Source organism: Lepisosteus oculatus, chromosome 13, assembly GCF_040954835.1.
Source record: "Lepisosteus oculatus isolate fLepOcu1 chromosome 13, fLepOcu1.hap2, whole genome shotgun sequence".
NCBI lineage: Eukaryota > Metazoa > Chordata > Actinopteri > Semionotiformes > Lepisosteidae > Lepisosteus > Lepisosteus oculatus.
The window spans coordinates 24,552,457-24,566,219 of record NC_090708.1 but is presented as its reverse complement, the minus strand read 5'-3'; the positions used below and the strand labels follow the sequence as shown (position 1 = coordinate 24,566,219).

At 37.4% G+C, this 13,763-nt stretch overlaps 1 protein-coding gene across 1 annotated transcript in view; it reads left to right on the top strand.

Annotated features, from left to right (window-relative positions):
- The window catches only part of epha6 (eph receptor A6), a 280,518-nt gene that overhangs the window by 222,046 nt on the left and 44,709 nt on the right, over positions 1–13,763 (top strand). Inside the window, exon 6 of the mRNA XM_069197241.1 lies at positions 13,534–13,658. Within this exon, the coding sequence (XP_069053342.1) occupies positions 13,534–13,658 (125 nt within the window). The remainder of the gene's footprint in view (positions 1–13,533; positions 13,659–13,763) is intronic.

The window sequence follows — 13,763 nt, the reverse complement described above, 5'->3', positions numbered from 1 at the left end:
CGTGTGTCTAGCCAAGGCTGTCATAATCAATTAAGATATTTATTACTTGTATATAACTCCTGAGAAAAATTGGCCCTATGGTGTCTGTGTTTGTGTCTGTGTGTCTGCCATGTGATAGACTGGCATCCCGTCCAGGGTGCCCTGTGTCCATTGCTTGCCTGGCTAGGCTCCCGCTTACCCATGGAGTCTACTGTATTGGGAGAAGCATTTAGAAAATTGATGGATTGATTATTTATACATGTACTCGCTGTCCTCCCAAATAAAACTGAATGCATTTTAAAGATGATCACATCATCTTTTCCCGGACATTAACATCAAGACTTGTTTCCCTTTAAAAAAAGACATCACAATGATATGATAAGGAAATTTTAATGAGGAAAGAAGCTGTTTCTACAGTTTTTGCAAGGCCCTTGTTCACTAATGGGCAGTGCTCACTCATTTTTCACACCAGCTTCACACCAACATTAACCCAGGATAACATGAACCTATGAATACTGTATTATGCTGTGTTGTGTCATATCATATCATATCATGTTATTTCCTTTCTGGGCATAACCATTTTCTTAAATAATTATTCTCTATTTACAATTAATAATTAAAGTATCTGAAATTGGAGCTGTTCAGCATTTCTTAATTTTGCCATAATTATAAATTGTTGAAAGAACAATTGTTGCAGCACATAAATTAGCAGAAAAAGTAAAAACAGTTGTTATGGCAGCAGCAAGGGCAACACTTACTACTAATTATATTTGTTATGTTGTAATGGCTACAGTAGTCGTAGCTGCCTCGTTAACAGCATCTTTTAATAACAAAGGAGCAAAAACATATAAATAGCAGCTGGAGGAGTAGGTGTACAATCACTTATCTACTGCCTTTGAGTTCTTTTTCACTGTGCATGTGGTATAAAATGAAGCAGAGAAACCAGCAGCCTAATTTACAGTGATATAAATCATTCAGGATTATTCTGGGTACTGTAGATGGGTGAATTGGAGACTATTAGTGGTTTCCATTGTGTGACATGATTAATATGCTGTATTTATCAGCAATACCTCCCTTTTTCAAAGACAATTTCCTTTTATCTAATGAGTGTCCTATTTTAAGGACTGTTTAATTAACAGATAGGGGTTGATAAATTAATTAATAGATCATGATTGATGCTTTATTTTTTTTGCAGTATGCCCCTAGAAAAGGCGCTGCTGCTGTTTGTTCAGATGTTTCTGACTTACATTTGATGGACCAGTCTTTGCTGGCCATGAAGATCAATCATATGTATTTCATATTGAAAACACAATTTACCTGTAGCTGATTAGCTAGCAGCAGGGACAGTGTAAGGTTTATGAAGCTCAGTTCTAGGCCATTAAGAGGACCTGCATCCTCTTAGAACATAAAAAATCATCAATTTAACATAGAAATTCTAAGTAGTACCCATCTTGTGTTATTACAGTACTACTTTCCCTTTTTGTGGGTAGCGGTGTCCAGGTTAACAGCAAGTTGGCCAAGGGTTCAAGAATCATATGTGCTCCATGGCAAATTCTGATTCATAAGGGTCACAGGCAAAAGTCAGGCTATAGTCTTTGCATTACAAATCGCATAAAAACTCTGCCAAGTCCATGCTTATCTCCATGTACAGTATTTCAATGAAAATCATTTGGAACTCTTGTTAAAATAAAAAAAAACTGCTTAAATGTGATATGAGTTACTTGAGATGTTTCTCAAACCCAAGTCCTTGTAAAAATGGACCCAATGATCAGTCCATGTGAAACAGCATTTTATCATTTGTGTCATTTAAAGATAAGTTTAAAATAGGTTAATGATATTTCATCATTCTATATTTTTCAGCATAATGCTGTATTATACATCTGCTTCTTAAGAATATTTTCAATAGAGCAAAGTTATAAGTTTCTTCTTTATATATTAATTTATTTCCAGCTCAGGATGAAATTCTGCCTTTCTTGAGTTCTACAATGTCTGACTTCAGAAAACAGCTGAAAGTCCAGATCAGCACGCAGAATTTGTAAAGATGTACAAATCCAGTACTAAACTATCCTATACATGTACTGCAGTATACACTGTAACAATGTTTCTTTTATGAAATTTATTACCAAAAGCAATAATTGTAAGCTAATAGATCCAAGAGCATCTTGTTTCACAGTACCTTGGAATAGTTTGGATGTTGGATATGAAATGTACTGTATGTAGGAGTGTCTCGAACATTACCATTAGAATGTATTCTTAACTACCTTGAGTCTCATTAGACACAGAATTGTGAAATTCTTTGAGAGGTTGCAGATGGTTTTTTTTTGCTTTTCAAGTGTGTGGAGGAGGAAAAAAATGCATTTATTCAAGGAATCTTGTTTTTTTTCATCATGTTCATCTTAAAAGCCTAAGAGTGGTAAAGAGAGAGCAAAATTAGAGCTTTCCAAAGCAGGTCCTGTGAGGATTGTGGCTTGCATAATAGCTCTTATAGATGGTATAATTAAGATTTGTGAAAGGTGGCGGGCCATCATATTTTTTTAGCAGGTAAAGACAAATAATTCTGTTATTAAAAGGAACACGAAGATCCATTAGTAATGAAAATGATTTATCTTGCTCCTGTTTAGCAGCAAGCAGATTCCTGTTACAGTTTATTGCTCATCATAAAGAATTAGGCCATTGTGTTCTGTTCTTCTTTTTTATGTATGATTTAGAGCTTCTGGTAACAGTGTCTTCTATCACACTACAAGTTCTGCTAGTGTAAGATCCTCTTCTTCATAAAGTACTTAAGAGGCAACGTGAAATGGATTTCAGGCCGTACTGGAACTGGCAGTGTCGTGATAATTCCATTGTTTCTGCTAATTACTTCTGAGCTTCAGAAAGGGGGGAAATTAGTATTGATTGTGCAGAACCAAGCCAGTCCTGTTTTACCACCCTGTATAACACACCGATGTCCAAATTACAGCCTGGTGAGGAACAAGGATCACCTTGTAACAGCCTCAAATTAAAGTGTGGGCAGAGACTTTGGGACTGAACTGGACACTGAGACATACCTACTGCACACTCCCAACTCACCCACGGCACTATGGTGTTGAGGGAATGGACGCCTTTAGCACTCTTCAGTCATGCTAGTCTGTAACGAATGGTTTTAATTAAGAGTTCAGGTTTGCCAGGAAGCTTTATTAGCACCTGAAAATAAAGCAGGCAGTGGTTTAAATGAAATTAAATTGCTGTAGCAACTATGAAAAGGTAGATGTAGACCTGTGACATTGAGAACTTTTAGTTCTTAGTTAAAATAGTTAATTCTATTAATTCTTGTTTGTAAAATCCTTTTTTTACATTTTTCTTAAACATGACAAAACTTGTTAGAAAGGGCCTGTTTCGGTATCAAGCTTTTTGTTCTGTATGTATTCCATAGGCTGTCAGGCTCCTCAACACCCTACTGCACCTACTCCAAAACTGGAGTAAAAAAAAAGCTTTTTTGCCTAATGTCAGGCATACTGTCTGATGTATTCTTTGCACAATTCTTTGCACAATCTTGTAAATTAAATTGCACTATGCACATTGCACTTTGTGTACCCTGTACCCTGTCAGAAATGTCTATTTTGTCTATAGCATTGTCTTGTCAGTGTCTGTCTGTATTCGCACCGTAGACCTGGAGAACGATATCTCGCTCCTCTGTATATTTGTATATGGCTGGACTGACAAATAAACCTGGACTTGAACTTGAACTTGAAGTGCAATGAAATCCATCCGGCCATTTTCTAACTGCTTCTTCCCATTCAGGGTTGCGAGGGAGCTGGAGCCTATTCCAGCAAACAATGGCTGCAAGGCCGGATGGGATAGGACGCCGCCCCGTCACAGGAAAGACACACAAACGCACACAGTCACACATTGTCAAGCTTGGGCTGGGACTGACAGGTGTTCTGGGGGCCAGGGGCAACCCCAGCACTCACAAAGCTCGCTACCAACTACTGAGTCTGTGCAGACTCGGTCGGGACCCCTGTCAATTAGACCCACATTCTTTTCAATCCGTCATTGAGCCATGCTGTGTCTGTGAATGCAAACGCTTTGGGTTTTTTTCTCCCAATGCCGTCTCAAGCACTTCATTGGGAGCATTGACATGGAGATATCATTTATTTCCCTTTTTTACAGGTTTTACAGGTCTCACCACTGCTGGCAGAATTCCCTTTTTTTGCCCAGTGGCAAACTTTATTAGACATCAGCTCTTCAGCTGTTCCTGACTTTTCCTGGCTGATAGATTCCATCTATTTTTTTTATATCTGCAGTCTTCTCACTACAGCTCAAGTTGCTTTTTCTACCACAGCCCTTTAATGCATTAGAACCAGTCTGCCGGCATTTTCTCTCTCTCTCATTTCGTTTCTAGAAATGCCCTAAGTTCTGTGCTTGGGCTTCATCCCATCAGTGTGCTGCAGCTTTATTTCCCCTATTTTCCTAAAGCCAATTGAACTTGAACTTGAACTTTATTGCCATATGTAACCAGTACTGGTACAATGGAATTCTTACTTACAGAAAGTCTCTCGATTGTAAAACAAGTGTAAAAAAACAAAACAAAGTGCAATTAACCTACTGTACAAGTATGTCTTAGGACTGTGGGAGGAAACCAGAGGAACTGGAGGAAACCCATGTGAACACAGGAAGACCATACTGTCCACACAGATAGCTAGGAATTGAAGCCAGGGCCTGATCACTGAGAATCTGCAGTGCTAACCATTGTGCCACCATGCTGCCCTGAGTCAGGCATGACATTTTTGATCTATGCTAATTTAATGTATTAATGTATTTAATATGTACTAGATTTGAGACTTGGACAAGTGGTTCCAAACAAAGCCGTACAAGTACTCTAGGGAAGTCACTCATAAAACCTACCATCTGTTTTGTAATGGCTATAAAGGCCTTTACCATCTTGTTGTGCCTTTTTGCTGGCATTATAGTTACATTATCATGAGGGGAGGCAAAACCACCATAGAGACCCTCTCCCCTCATTTGCAAAAACTGAAAGTGATTCTGAAAGTGAAGTTCAAGCATAGTAAATGCCTCATCATCTGCCACTTTGAAGGAGGTTTTATTCAATTTTTCATGTGAATGTTCAGCCAGACATGCCATTTTTATGTATACAGTATGTGCAATTTTGGCTTTAGCAAAGTATTGTAGCAAAATCTGGGAGATATTCTGAAACTCACCCTGAATCAGATGTAAGATTGTTGTCAGGAGAAAGGGGATTTATCAAATCTTTCAATTCAATTTTAAACAAAATAATCATTTCTCTCTTTCTGGCCATGATGCAAGAAAAAAAACCTTTATCCCAGCAGAGAAAATAGCTTTAAAGCTTTGTCTGGAACAAAGCCTTGTGGAATTGTTCAGTTCCTGTGTGCCATATACTGAATGTGAGCATAGTTGTAATTTCCTAAACACTATGTCTTTAGAGTGAATGAGGAAAATTATGGAGTCATGATATTAAGGCCAGTTTCTCTTGCTTGTTTCAAATCCTGTGGTGACAGCTACTCGTGACCATTGCAGGATTGGTCGTGACAAACATGTTTTCACTCTTTTATGGACAGTTCTGAAAATGTATCTTTTCCCTTCGAATGCTCTCCTCTGTCAGGATATTAATCTGCTGAGTGGTGAATTTCACTTTTCTTTGCCTTTATCTATCCATCCATTTTCTAACCACTTTATCCAATACTGGGCTGTAGGGCAGCCAGAGTTTATCCTGGCAAACAACGGGCGCAAGGTAGGATCTCAGCCCATCACAGGGCAGACACACAAATATACTGTACAGTAAACACCGACACCAACACACTCACACCAGGGCCAGTTTTCCTAGAAGCTACAGTAATTAACCTATCAGTATGTTTCTTGGACTGTGGGAGGAAACCTATGAGAACAAAGGGAGAACATAAAGTACAGTACATTCGCCATCCAGACAGCACCCCAGGTCTGGAATTCAACCCAGGCCCCCAGAGCTAATGCAAATATCTATGCCACCATGCTGCCCTCCTTGGCCTTTATATCTCATTAATTTGAATTCCTCAAGCTCCATTGTCAAACTGTGAAGCTCATTTGCATACTGATTTCTTATTAGTTGCTTTGACACTTGACAGTAATTGTCTGTCAGTTTTAACATGCCAGTATTACATGCCTGGCACATTATTTGTCCAGATAATGACAGTTTGAAAAAAGTGTAATTTAATCCTTTGTCAATTATTAATAGATCATGAATGCATGCTATATTAACTGTTAATACACTAGTTAGAAAGGCCTACCTACAGTACATGGCCTTCCTATCATTACTAACCATTGTCATACAGTATATAAACACTGTAAATGTGCACTGAGGATGATAGAACTCCACTTTATGCCCCCAGCTTTGTTCTCTGATCACTGTAACATCCTGGCCGCTCTGTAACAGAGCAAAACCTTTTCACCACTTCCGTTTTTGTGTACACTCACTTTTGCCAGCTGCACTCTCCTACATACTTGTAATTAGTCTATTAACAGATACTATAGTACATATTCATTGTCTATTAAGCACTTCTAAAGGAACGATTAGTGTTTATTCTTAAACCTTATTATAAAGCATTAACGATGAAACTTAGGTAAAGTGTGATCAATATTTTAAAGTTGATATGCATCCAAGAGACCTAATTATTCTAATTCTTAATTAACCCATAATTAATTATTGACAATTAACAATATACTAATAATTAATTATTAAATATTCTAATTGTTAATTATTCTCACCACAAGGTGGTATAATTTTGTGCTAAGGCACAGGTTTTGCACAACAATTATTTAGGGATCATCTCTATTTCATTTCTCAGGCTTCCCATCACACTAATCTTCGCATTAGATGGATATAAAGAAAGATTCTTATAACACTTAAAAACAGAATACAGACACAAGACCCAACGTTAATCTTCGGTTGCTTTACAAAGGGTCAAGGACAGTTATTACAGGATCTGTGAACAGGGAAATAAGAATCTTAGTGGTGCGAGAAATTTTAGGAAACAGTTGAGTAAGCTTGTGAAACGGAAAAGCAAAATGTGAGAATGCCAAACAGGGTATTTTAGGAAAATTGTCAGGATGTGTTGCCATGTGTTGCCAGACAAGGACAATGTAATTCAGTGGAGGCAGAATCCTGAAGGAAAGCAAATACTACTGAAGTCCTGGGCATGACAATTCCAATCACATACTATCCCAATGTGTTACTAAACATGATTAACAGTTTACACACATAACCTCCTGTTTTTTTTTTTCTTCCAACACGTGAATAACAAACAGAGCCTTTGAGAAGATTCCCAGGTCTGTAAAGACTTTACTTTAAAGGTTAATGGGCTTTCAGCTCATTAACTCCTCTGGATCTCTCCTCCATTAAGACCTGCAGACCAAGGCCAGAACAATATACCTTGCTGTACTCACAGAGGACAGCTGTTAATCATACAGATTCTAGGCATCAGCTGGGAGGTTTCTGTTGTCCATGCAGCTAAAGGAGGGGAGGGGGTAACTTGAGCTTGAGGGCATTATAATTAACCTGTGCTAACTAGGTTAGCCTTATGCCTTAACGTTGTGTCCAGGTTTCACAGTACTGCAGAGGTTGAAGCGACTCCTCTCTTAACAGAGGCCAAAAGGGAATGATGTCTGTGTCAGTCCTTGTGTGCCTTGTACTGCAAGATAGTGTATCTGTCTATAATGTGCAGAACAGCTTCAAATGCTCCAGGGGAGAAAATATATGTGTTAAAATGGCATACCAGTGTCCTTAGCTTGACTCTCCAGAAGGGTGATGAAAGATATACCGAGTTCAATTGTTCCCAAGTTAAATACACACTATTCTGTCAATACAGTGCTCGTAGAGCAACGGTGAATTTAGTTCAGATCATATGAGAAAGGGTTCATCACACACTTTGTATTGAACAGAAATCCAGGACAGCCCTGAAACTCTTCCTGTGCTTGAAACAGTATAGTTAAATTTCTGCTGAAGATAGAAATCCTGAATCAGGGAAATGAGTGGCTTAATATTCTCCAGAAAACAGGTTATTTAAATATTTGATGTTGCAAAGTACATTATTGTTCATGATGTTTCTATTGGCGGTTTCACAGAAACCCATTATACAGTATACAGTGTACTTAGCATTGCAAATAAAAAAGGACATTAGTTTAACAACCTACTGTATGCTCTTTGCGGTTTCCATGAGTTCATTTCTGCAGTAAAACCTGCCTATGACAAATCTGTGACACTATGTAGCTACTGGAACCAACATCCTTAACTTCTTCTGGATAATAAAAAATAACCTTTGTGCTGCTGAATATAGGAATGGGACTGCTTTAAGAATAAATGAGTGCTGAAAATCAAATAATATAAAGGAAATTTAAAGCCAAAGCTAAAATATTAAACATAGTTGTTAGAAGACCTGATCAAGTGGGAATTCAAGCAGGATTTCTTTATTTAATGAAACCTAGATACATTTAAGTCTTTGTAATCCTTTATTGGCAGGGCAGTGTAATTTAGAATGATAGGAGTGATGCTTAAGCTTTGAGTATCTACCAGCATATCTGCTCACAATGTGTAATTAGAGTCTGGTAATAAGAAAGGTAATCCCCTTTAAACTGCGAGAAAGACCTCAGAGGCACTAATTAGGGACAAGGTCATTGCTGAACCTTGTTTAAGACGTGTAACGATGACACCAGCAGCTGACAAACTTTGAGCCCAAAACCCTGAACCTGCTCTGGCTTGAAAAGAGATGAGAGAGAAAAAGGATTAGTTCTATCACCTAATTTTAAAGTAAAATTAATTCATTTAAAAAGTCGAACTTTTTTTTTTTGCTGTGCTCAAACTGTCAATGAAATCAGAGACTGATAACTCCCTTTGAGAAACACTAAAAAAATGGTGTGAATCAAATCATCTACAATTATTTGTTATGAATGCCATCTGTAGGGACCTGCCTTCGGTTGTATATTACATGCATGAGAAAGGAATACAGTGTGATCACTCTGGTCTGACAATTCGAGTGTTTGCTGTGATTCCTGCCCAGTATCAGCCAAGCTTAGCAGTGCAAGAAGAGCTAATGTGCTGTATGTTCCTTAGGGGTATGGCTTCAGTCCAGCCTCTACAGGCCATTTACTGAACCTTACGTGCTCCATCTGATAGCTATGACTATTATTCTCTGCAGTTCGAATGCTGTTATTTTGGCCCTGCTCAAAAGCACAAAGCTCATATCACGGTGCTTAACACGGATACAAACAAATGCATGATGTTTTCCAGTCAGTGAATTGGAATTCCCTGAAATTTTATCGATGTAAAAAATCTATTTATAGTGTGGACAGTCTCTATTTTATGTAATGTGCTAACATGTGGGCAAAAAAGCAGATAAAAGTGATTTGTATTAACAAATTATTTAGGCATCATTAGCATCAACATATACTGAACTGATTTTTTTAGCAGCTAATGAAATCCTTAAGGAGGAGAAGGCTAATTAAAACTCTTGCATAGGTCATGTGCATTTAATGAGTTTCCTTTATTCACTAAGCATGTTAATTTATCAAAGGGCATTTGCAAAATGTACCCAGCATGTTTTGTAATTGGGATCCAAGGCTAATTTTTAACTTGCTTTCAAATTTCCAGTTTCTTCTGCCAGAGTGAGTACTTCTGGGACCATTGCAATTATACTTTGCTCTGGAAAGAAATATGAATCTAAGACTCAAGCCACTATATCTGTTTTGATGCTGAAAATAAACCATCTTTCAGACATCAGTCATGTTTAAAGAATGCAAAACACAAGAAACACTGTGTATCTTTCGGTGTGGACACAGGGCAGACACAGATACGAATGCAGACACATTCATACCAGGGAAAGTTTTGGACAGTTTTCCAAAAAGCCAATTAACCAATTAAACTTACCAGTATGTCTTTGGAATGTGGGAGGAAACTGGATTACTTGGAGGAACTCGCATGAACATGGGGAGACCAAATTCCACACAGATAGCACCCCAGGTCCAGAATTGACACCAGGGCCCCAGCACTGCAATATTAACCATTGCACATTTTTTTTTCATAATTTGTATGTAATAGAAGAAAGGTGCGTTGTTCTGTACTTACTTGGTTTGATTTGGTTATTGTTTGTCAATGAGCATTACCCCTCTCTCGAGTGACTGCTGGAGGAGTTTCTTTAAGAATCAGTGAATACTCTTTCCTTAAGGCCTTGGTCCTTTTATGAAATAAACTGCAGTCAAATTAATTTTATTATTATATCTTTAAATTTTCAATCTGAGTAGCATATGATACATTGATAAAGAAATAGAGCTTCAGGGATTTCATACATATAAAGGGAGCTTGAGTGGCTGCAATAAATAGCACTTTACCTCTTTTGCCACAATGCATTCTCCTTTATGAGTAATTTGGTGAAGTGCCTGCATAAATATGCACTCATCTTTTTTCATTTTTGAAAAAAAATCAGAAATGTCTAAAATGATGCTTCACAAAAACAATTTTACTTAAAAACGTATTTAAATAATACTGAGACTTTTTTGCTGTCTGTCAGGGCTTTTTACTTTCACAAACGGAAATGTAAGAAAAAAATCTGATATGATTCCTAGCAAAGTTTTGGTAGCAAGGTTTGGTTTTGGTCCCCTATCAGAGGAGTCTCCCACCCTAGTCCTGGACAGTCCCAATCCAGCAGGAATTATAGGTGGACTTTAAATCATCTGTTTTTGAAGGCCTTGAACCAATTAACTTTGATCAATTAAAACAGGTGGTGTGTTCAATTTTTAATGATTGAGCTACCATCGCTAACATATGAAAAGGGACATTTTCTTGAAGATAAAGAGAAAGGAAGCACGCAGGCAATGTACTGTGATTTGAAAGTAGCTGGGACTTTTAGAGCCAGTTCATATTTCAGGTGATGCTTTTTCTAGGGTTTATTATTTAGTTTTTTGTTCATTCCCACTGACTGAGGTAAAGTGAAGCTGCCCTGATGCCCTTTAAACATATAACTCATTGCAAAATGGCAGCAACAAAGCTGTAGGTCACTCTAGCCCACAGGGAAATTCCTGCCTATTATTTTCAATTGTCTTCATGGTATGCCCACAGTTTCCAAAGATAAAGCCCATCTTAGCTGTTGGGGAAAGAGCTGGCTGTTCTCACTGTGTGTTCTATGTGTTATCAGCAGAGTAACAGCAGGGACAATGTCTTATGTCTGAAATTTAAAGAATATTGCCTCTGTCCAAGTCTATACAAGAAACCGGACCTTGAGTTGACTTAGTAAAAACTCTCCAGACAAACATGTTTGCTGAATAGCATTAGAAATGTTTAAAGTTTATTCTTACTTCAAATCAATAGCAGTTCAGAACACAACAAACATGATATATTTTGACAATATTCCAACAACAATATATTGTTTCATAAAAAAAATATTTATACTGATTCCGCTGCAGTTTTAATAAAAGATAAACAAATTACGTTATTTCCCCATGTGTTCTACATTGAGTCATGTGCCATACTGTATGTCTGTTCTGCCAAGTTGAATTGTAAGATGCATATAAGAACTGTAAGATACAGTACATATACAGTACAATCCTTCTAGATCATTGAAATGGATTTGCCTCTCTATCCAACTCATATTACAACTAATTAACTTTTTTCATCCGTTGCTGCAGCAGAACACAGTACATGCTACAATCCAGTGCAAAGGATCCATGACTAAAAATTATCTTCAAATCGACATACAAAGCCCTGAGGAAATGAAATGGTCTTAAAGCACAGAGTCACTTTGGCCCTGAGAAAACAGGACAAGCCTGTGCACAAAAAGAAATGTAAGAAAAAAAACCTGGCCCTGGACAGTCCCAGCCCAGCAGGCTTTGTAGCTGGGCTTTAAATTATCAGTTTCTAGACACATGGAACAATTAAACTCTGATCAATTAAACAGGTGATGTGTTCAATTAAGTAATTTAGAGATCATTAGGAACAAAAATCAGATTATCACTCAGGTCTCAACAACCAGTGCTCCCTTCATTGAAACATGACTTTCTTAACTAATGATTTAAACAAGTGGTTGTAAACATTACATAACAGATGATTTCGGGTGACCTGTAAGACTAACAGGACTGAGCTCTCCAGAACCAGGGTAGTAGATATCTGCTCTAACCAGCTGCATGGTTATCAGTAGCAAAAGGAAGAGTGAAAAGTTAGGAGAAAAAAAGATAGAAACATTTCCTTTGCGTAGTTCTGAAATGATTCTTCTTCCATCAGCAAACTATAATGTTGATAACATTCTGGAATTTTCATGCTTCCTAACATCTTGATCTTGTAAAAGCTTTTAAATTAGACCTTCCGTAACACCAATTATTTGGCTAATGTTCTATTAATTATTCACAAAGAGGCAGTTATTGCTTTGTGGCTGGTTCAATATGTTTGCCCTATGCTCAGATTTATCTAACAGAATCACAATCAGCACTGCTAATAAGTTTTAAACAAATTGAATATTTCCAGTTAATTGTTTGCACATGGTTCATATGTGAAATAACATTGAGGTAATGGCTGGTATCAAAATATGTATTGCAAGGAAATAAATGCCATTGTCTTTTTCACCTTCACAATGTTAAAAAGTTCCGTCTTTGTAAAAATTGTAACAGAAAGGAGTCCTGTTGATAAGAAGGGAAACTGAAAATAAATTATTTATTCATTTTTTAATTTTGATATCAGTTGTACTGTATGTATAGTAATTTCAGTTGAATTAATTTTATTAGATTTAGTAATAATTACATCTAGTAGAGTCACTACAAACAGTAGAATCACTTGTAGTTTTAACCATTATAATTTTAGTTGTTACAATATTATAAATAATACACTGCTCAATATTGGGTTGTGATATAACAAAATCTTTGATAATGTTTATCATGCATCTTCCCTTGCCAGTACCTAAGCAGTAGTGGCTTGAGTATCTTAATAAAAACAACTTATCATTGATAGTTATTTTCCATGTGACATGGAAGTTAAGTCAATTGAGTTCTGCTTTGAAGCCAGTAATGGTGTCTTAATGCCTTTTAAGGTTTAATCTTTTATCGTCAGTGAAGACTAGAGGTGTTTTTAAAAACAACTTAATTTTATTGAAAACGTGTAAACATTGAATAAGCCCTTAAATTTCATCTTTGCCTTTCCTCAACCAAACTGTAAAGCATTTTAAAATCTGTGGTTGATATCTTACACCTTAAATTACCTGATACCTTAAAATTACAAGTTGAGTTGTATTAGAGTTTTCGCAATTTATAATGGACAGACTTGTATGACCAGCAGCTTGTGCCAGGCCTTTCCTGACAACACATGTTTTTGAAGTGGATGATGGGAGTCGTGTTCTTGTTAGAATGTCACCTACTCGTTTGCCTTGGCAACGAACTTCCTTTGTCAACAACACCTTGCCACAGGTGTGCTGTGCCTTGCCCCGCTGCTGTTAATCCGTGTTGATCAGCAGGAAGAGGAAAGAGGCCGAGGAGGGAAATGCAGGGAGATTGCTGACCTCTGAATGATGCATGTTTTCCCTTCCACAGGCCCCTCTCTGGTAGGAGCAGTCAGGAAAGACTGGGCTTCTCAGAACAGCATCGCCCTCTCCTGGCAGGAACCAGAAAACCCCAACACAGCCATTCTGGACTACGAGATCAAGTACTATGAAAAGGTACTGTACAACCACTGTGGATCCAGAGTAGAATAAATCATCTTTCATGCATTTCAACATATGGTTGTTGCAGTTTTGAGTCTATGATTGAACTTGAATTGAATG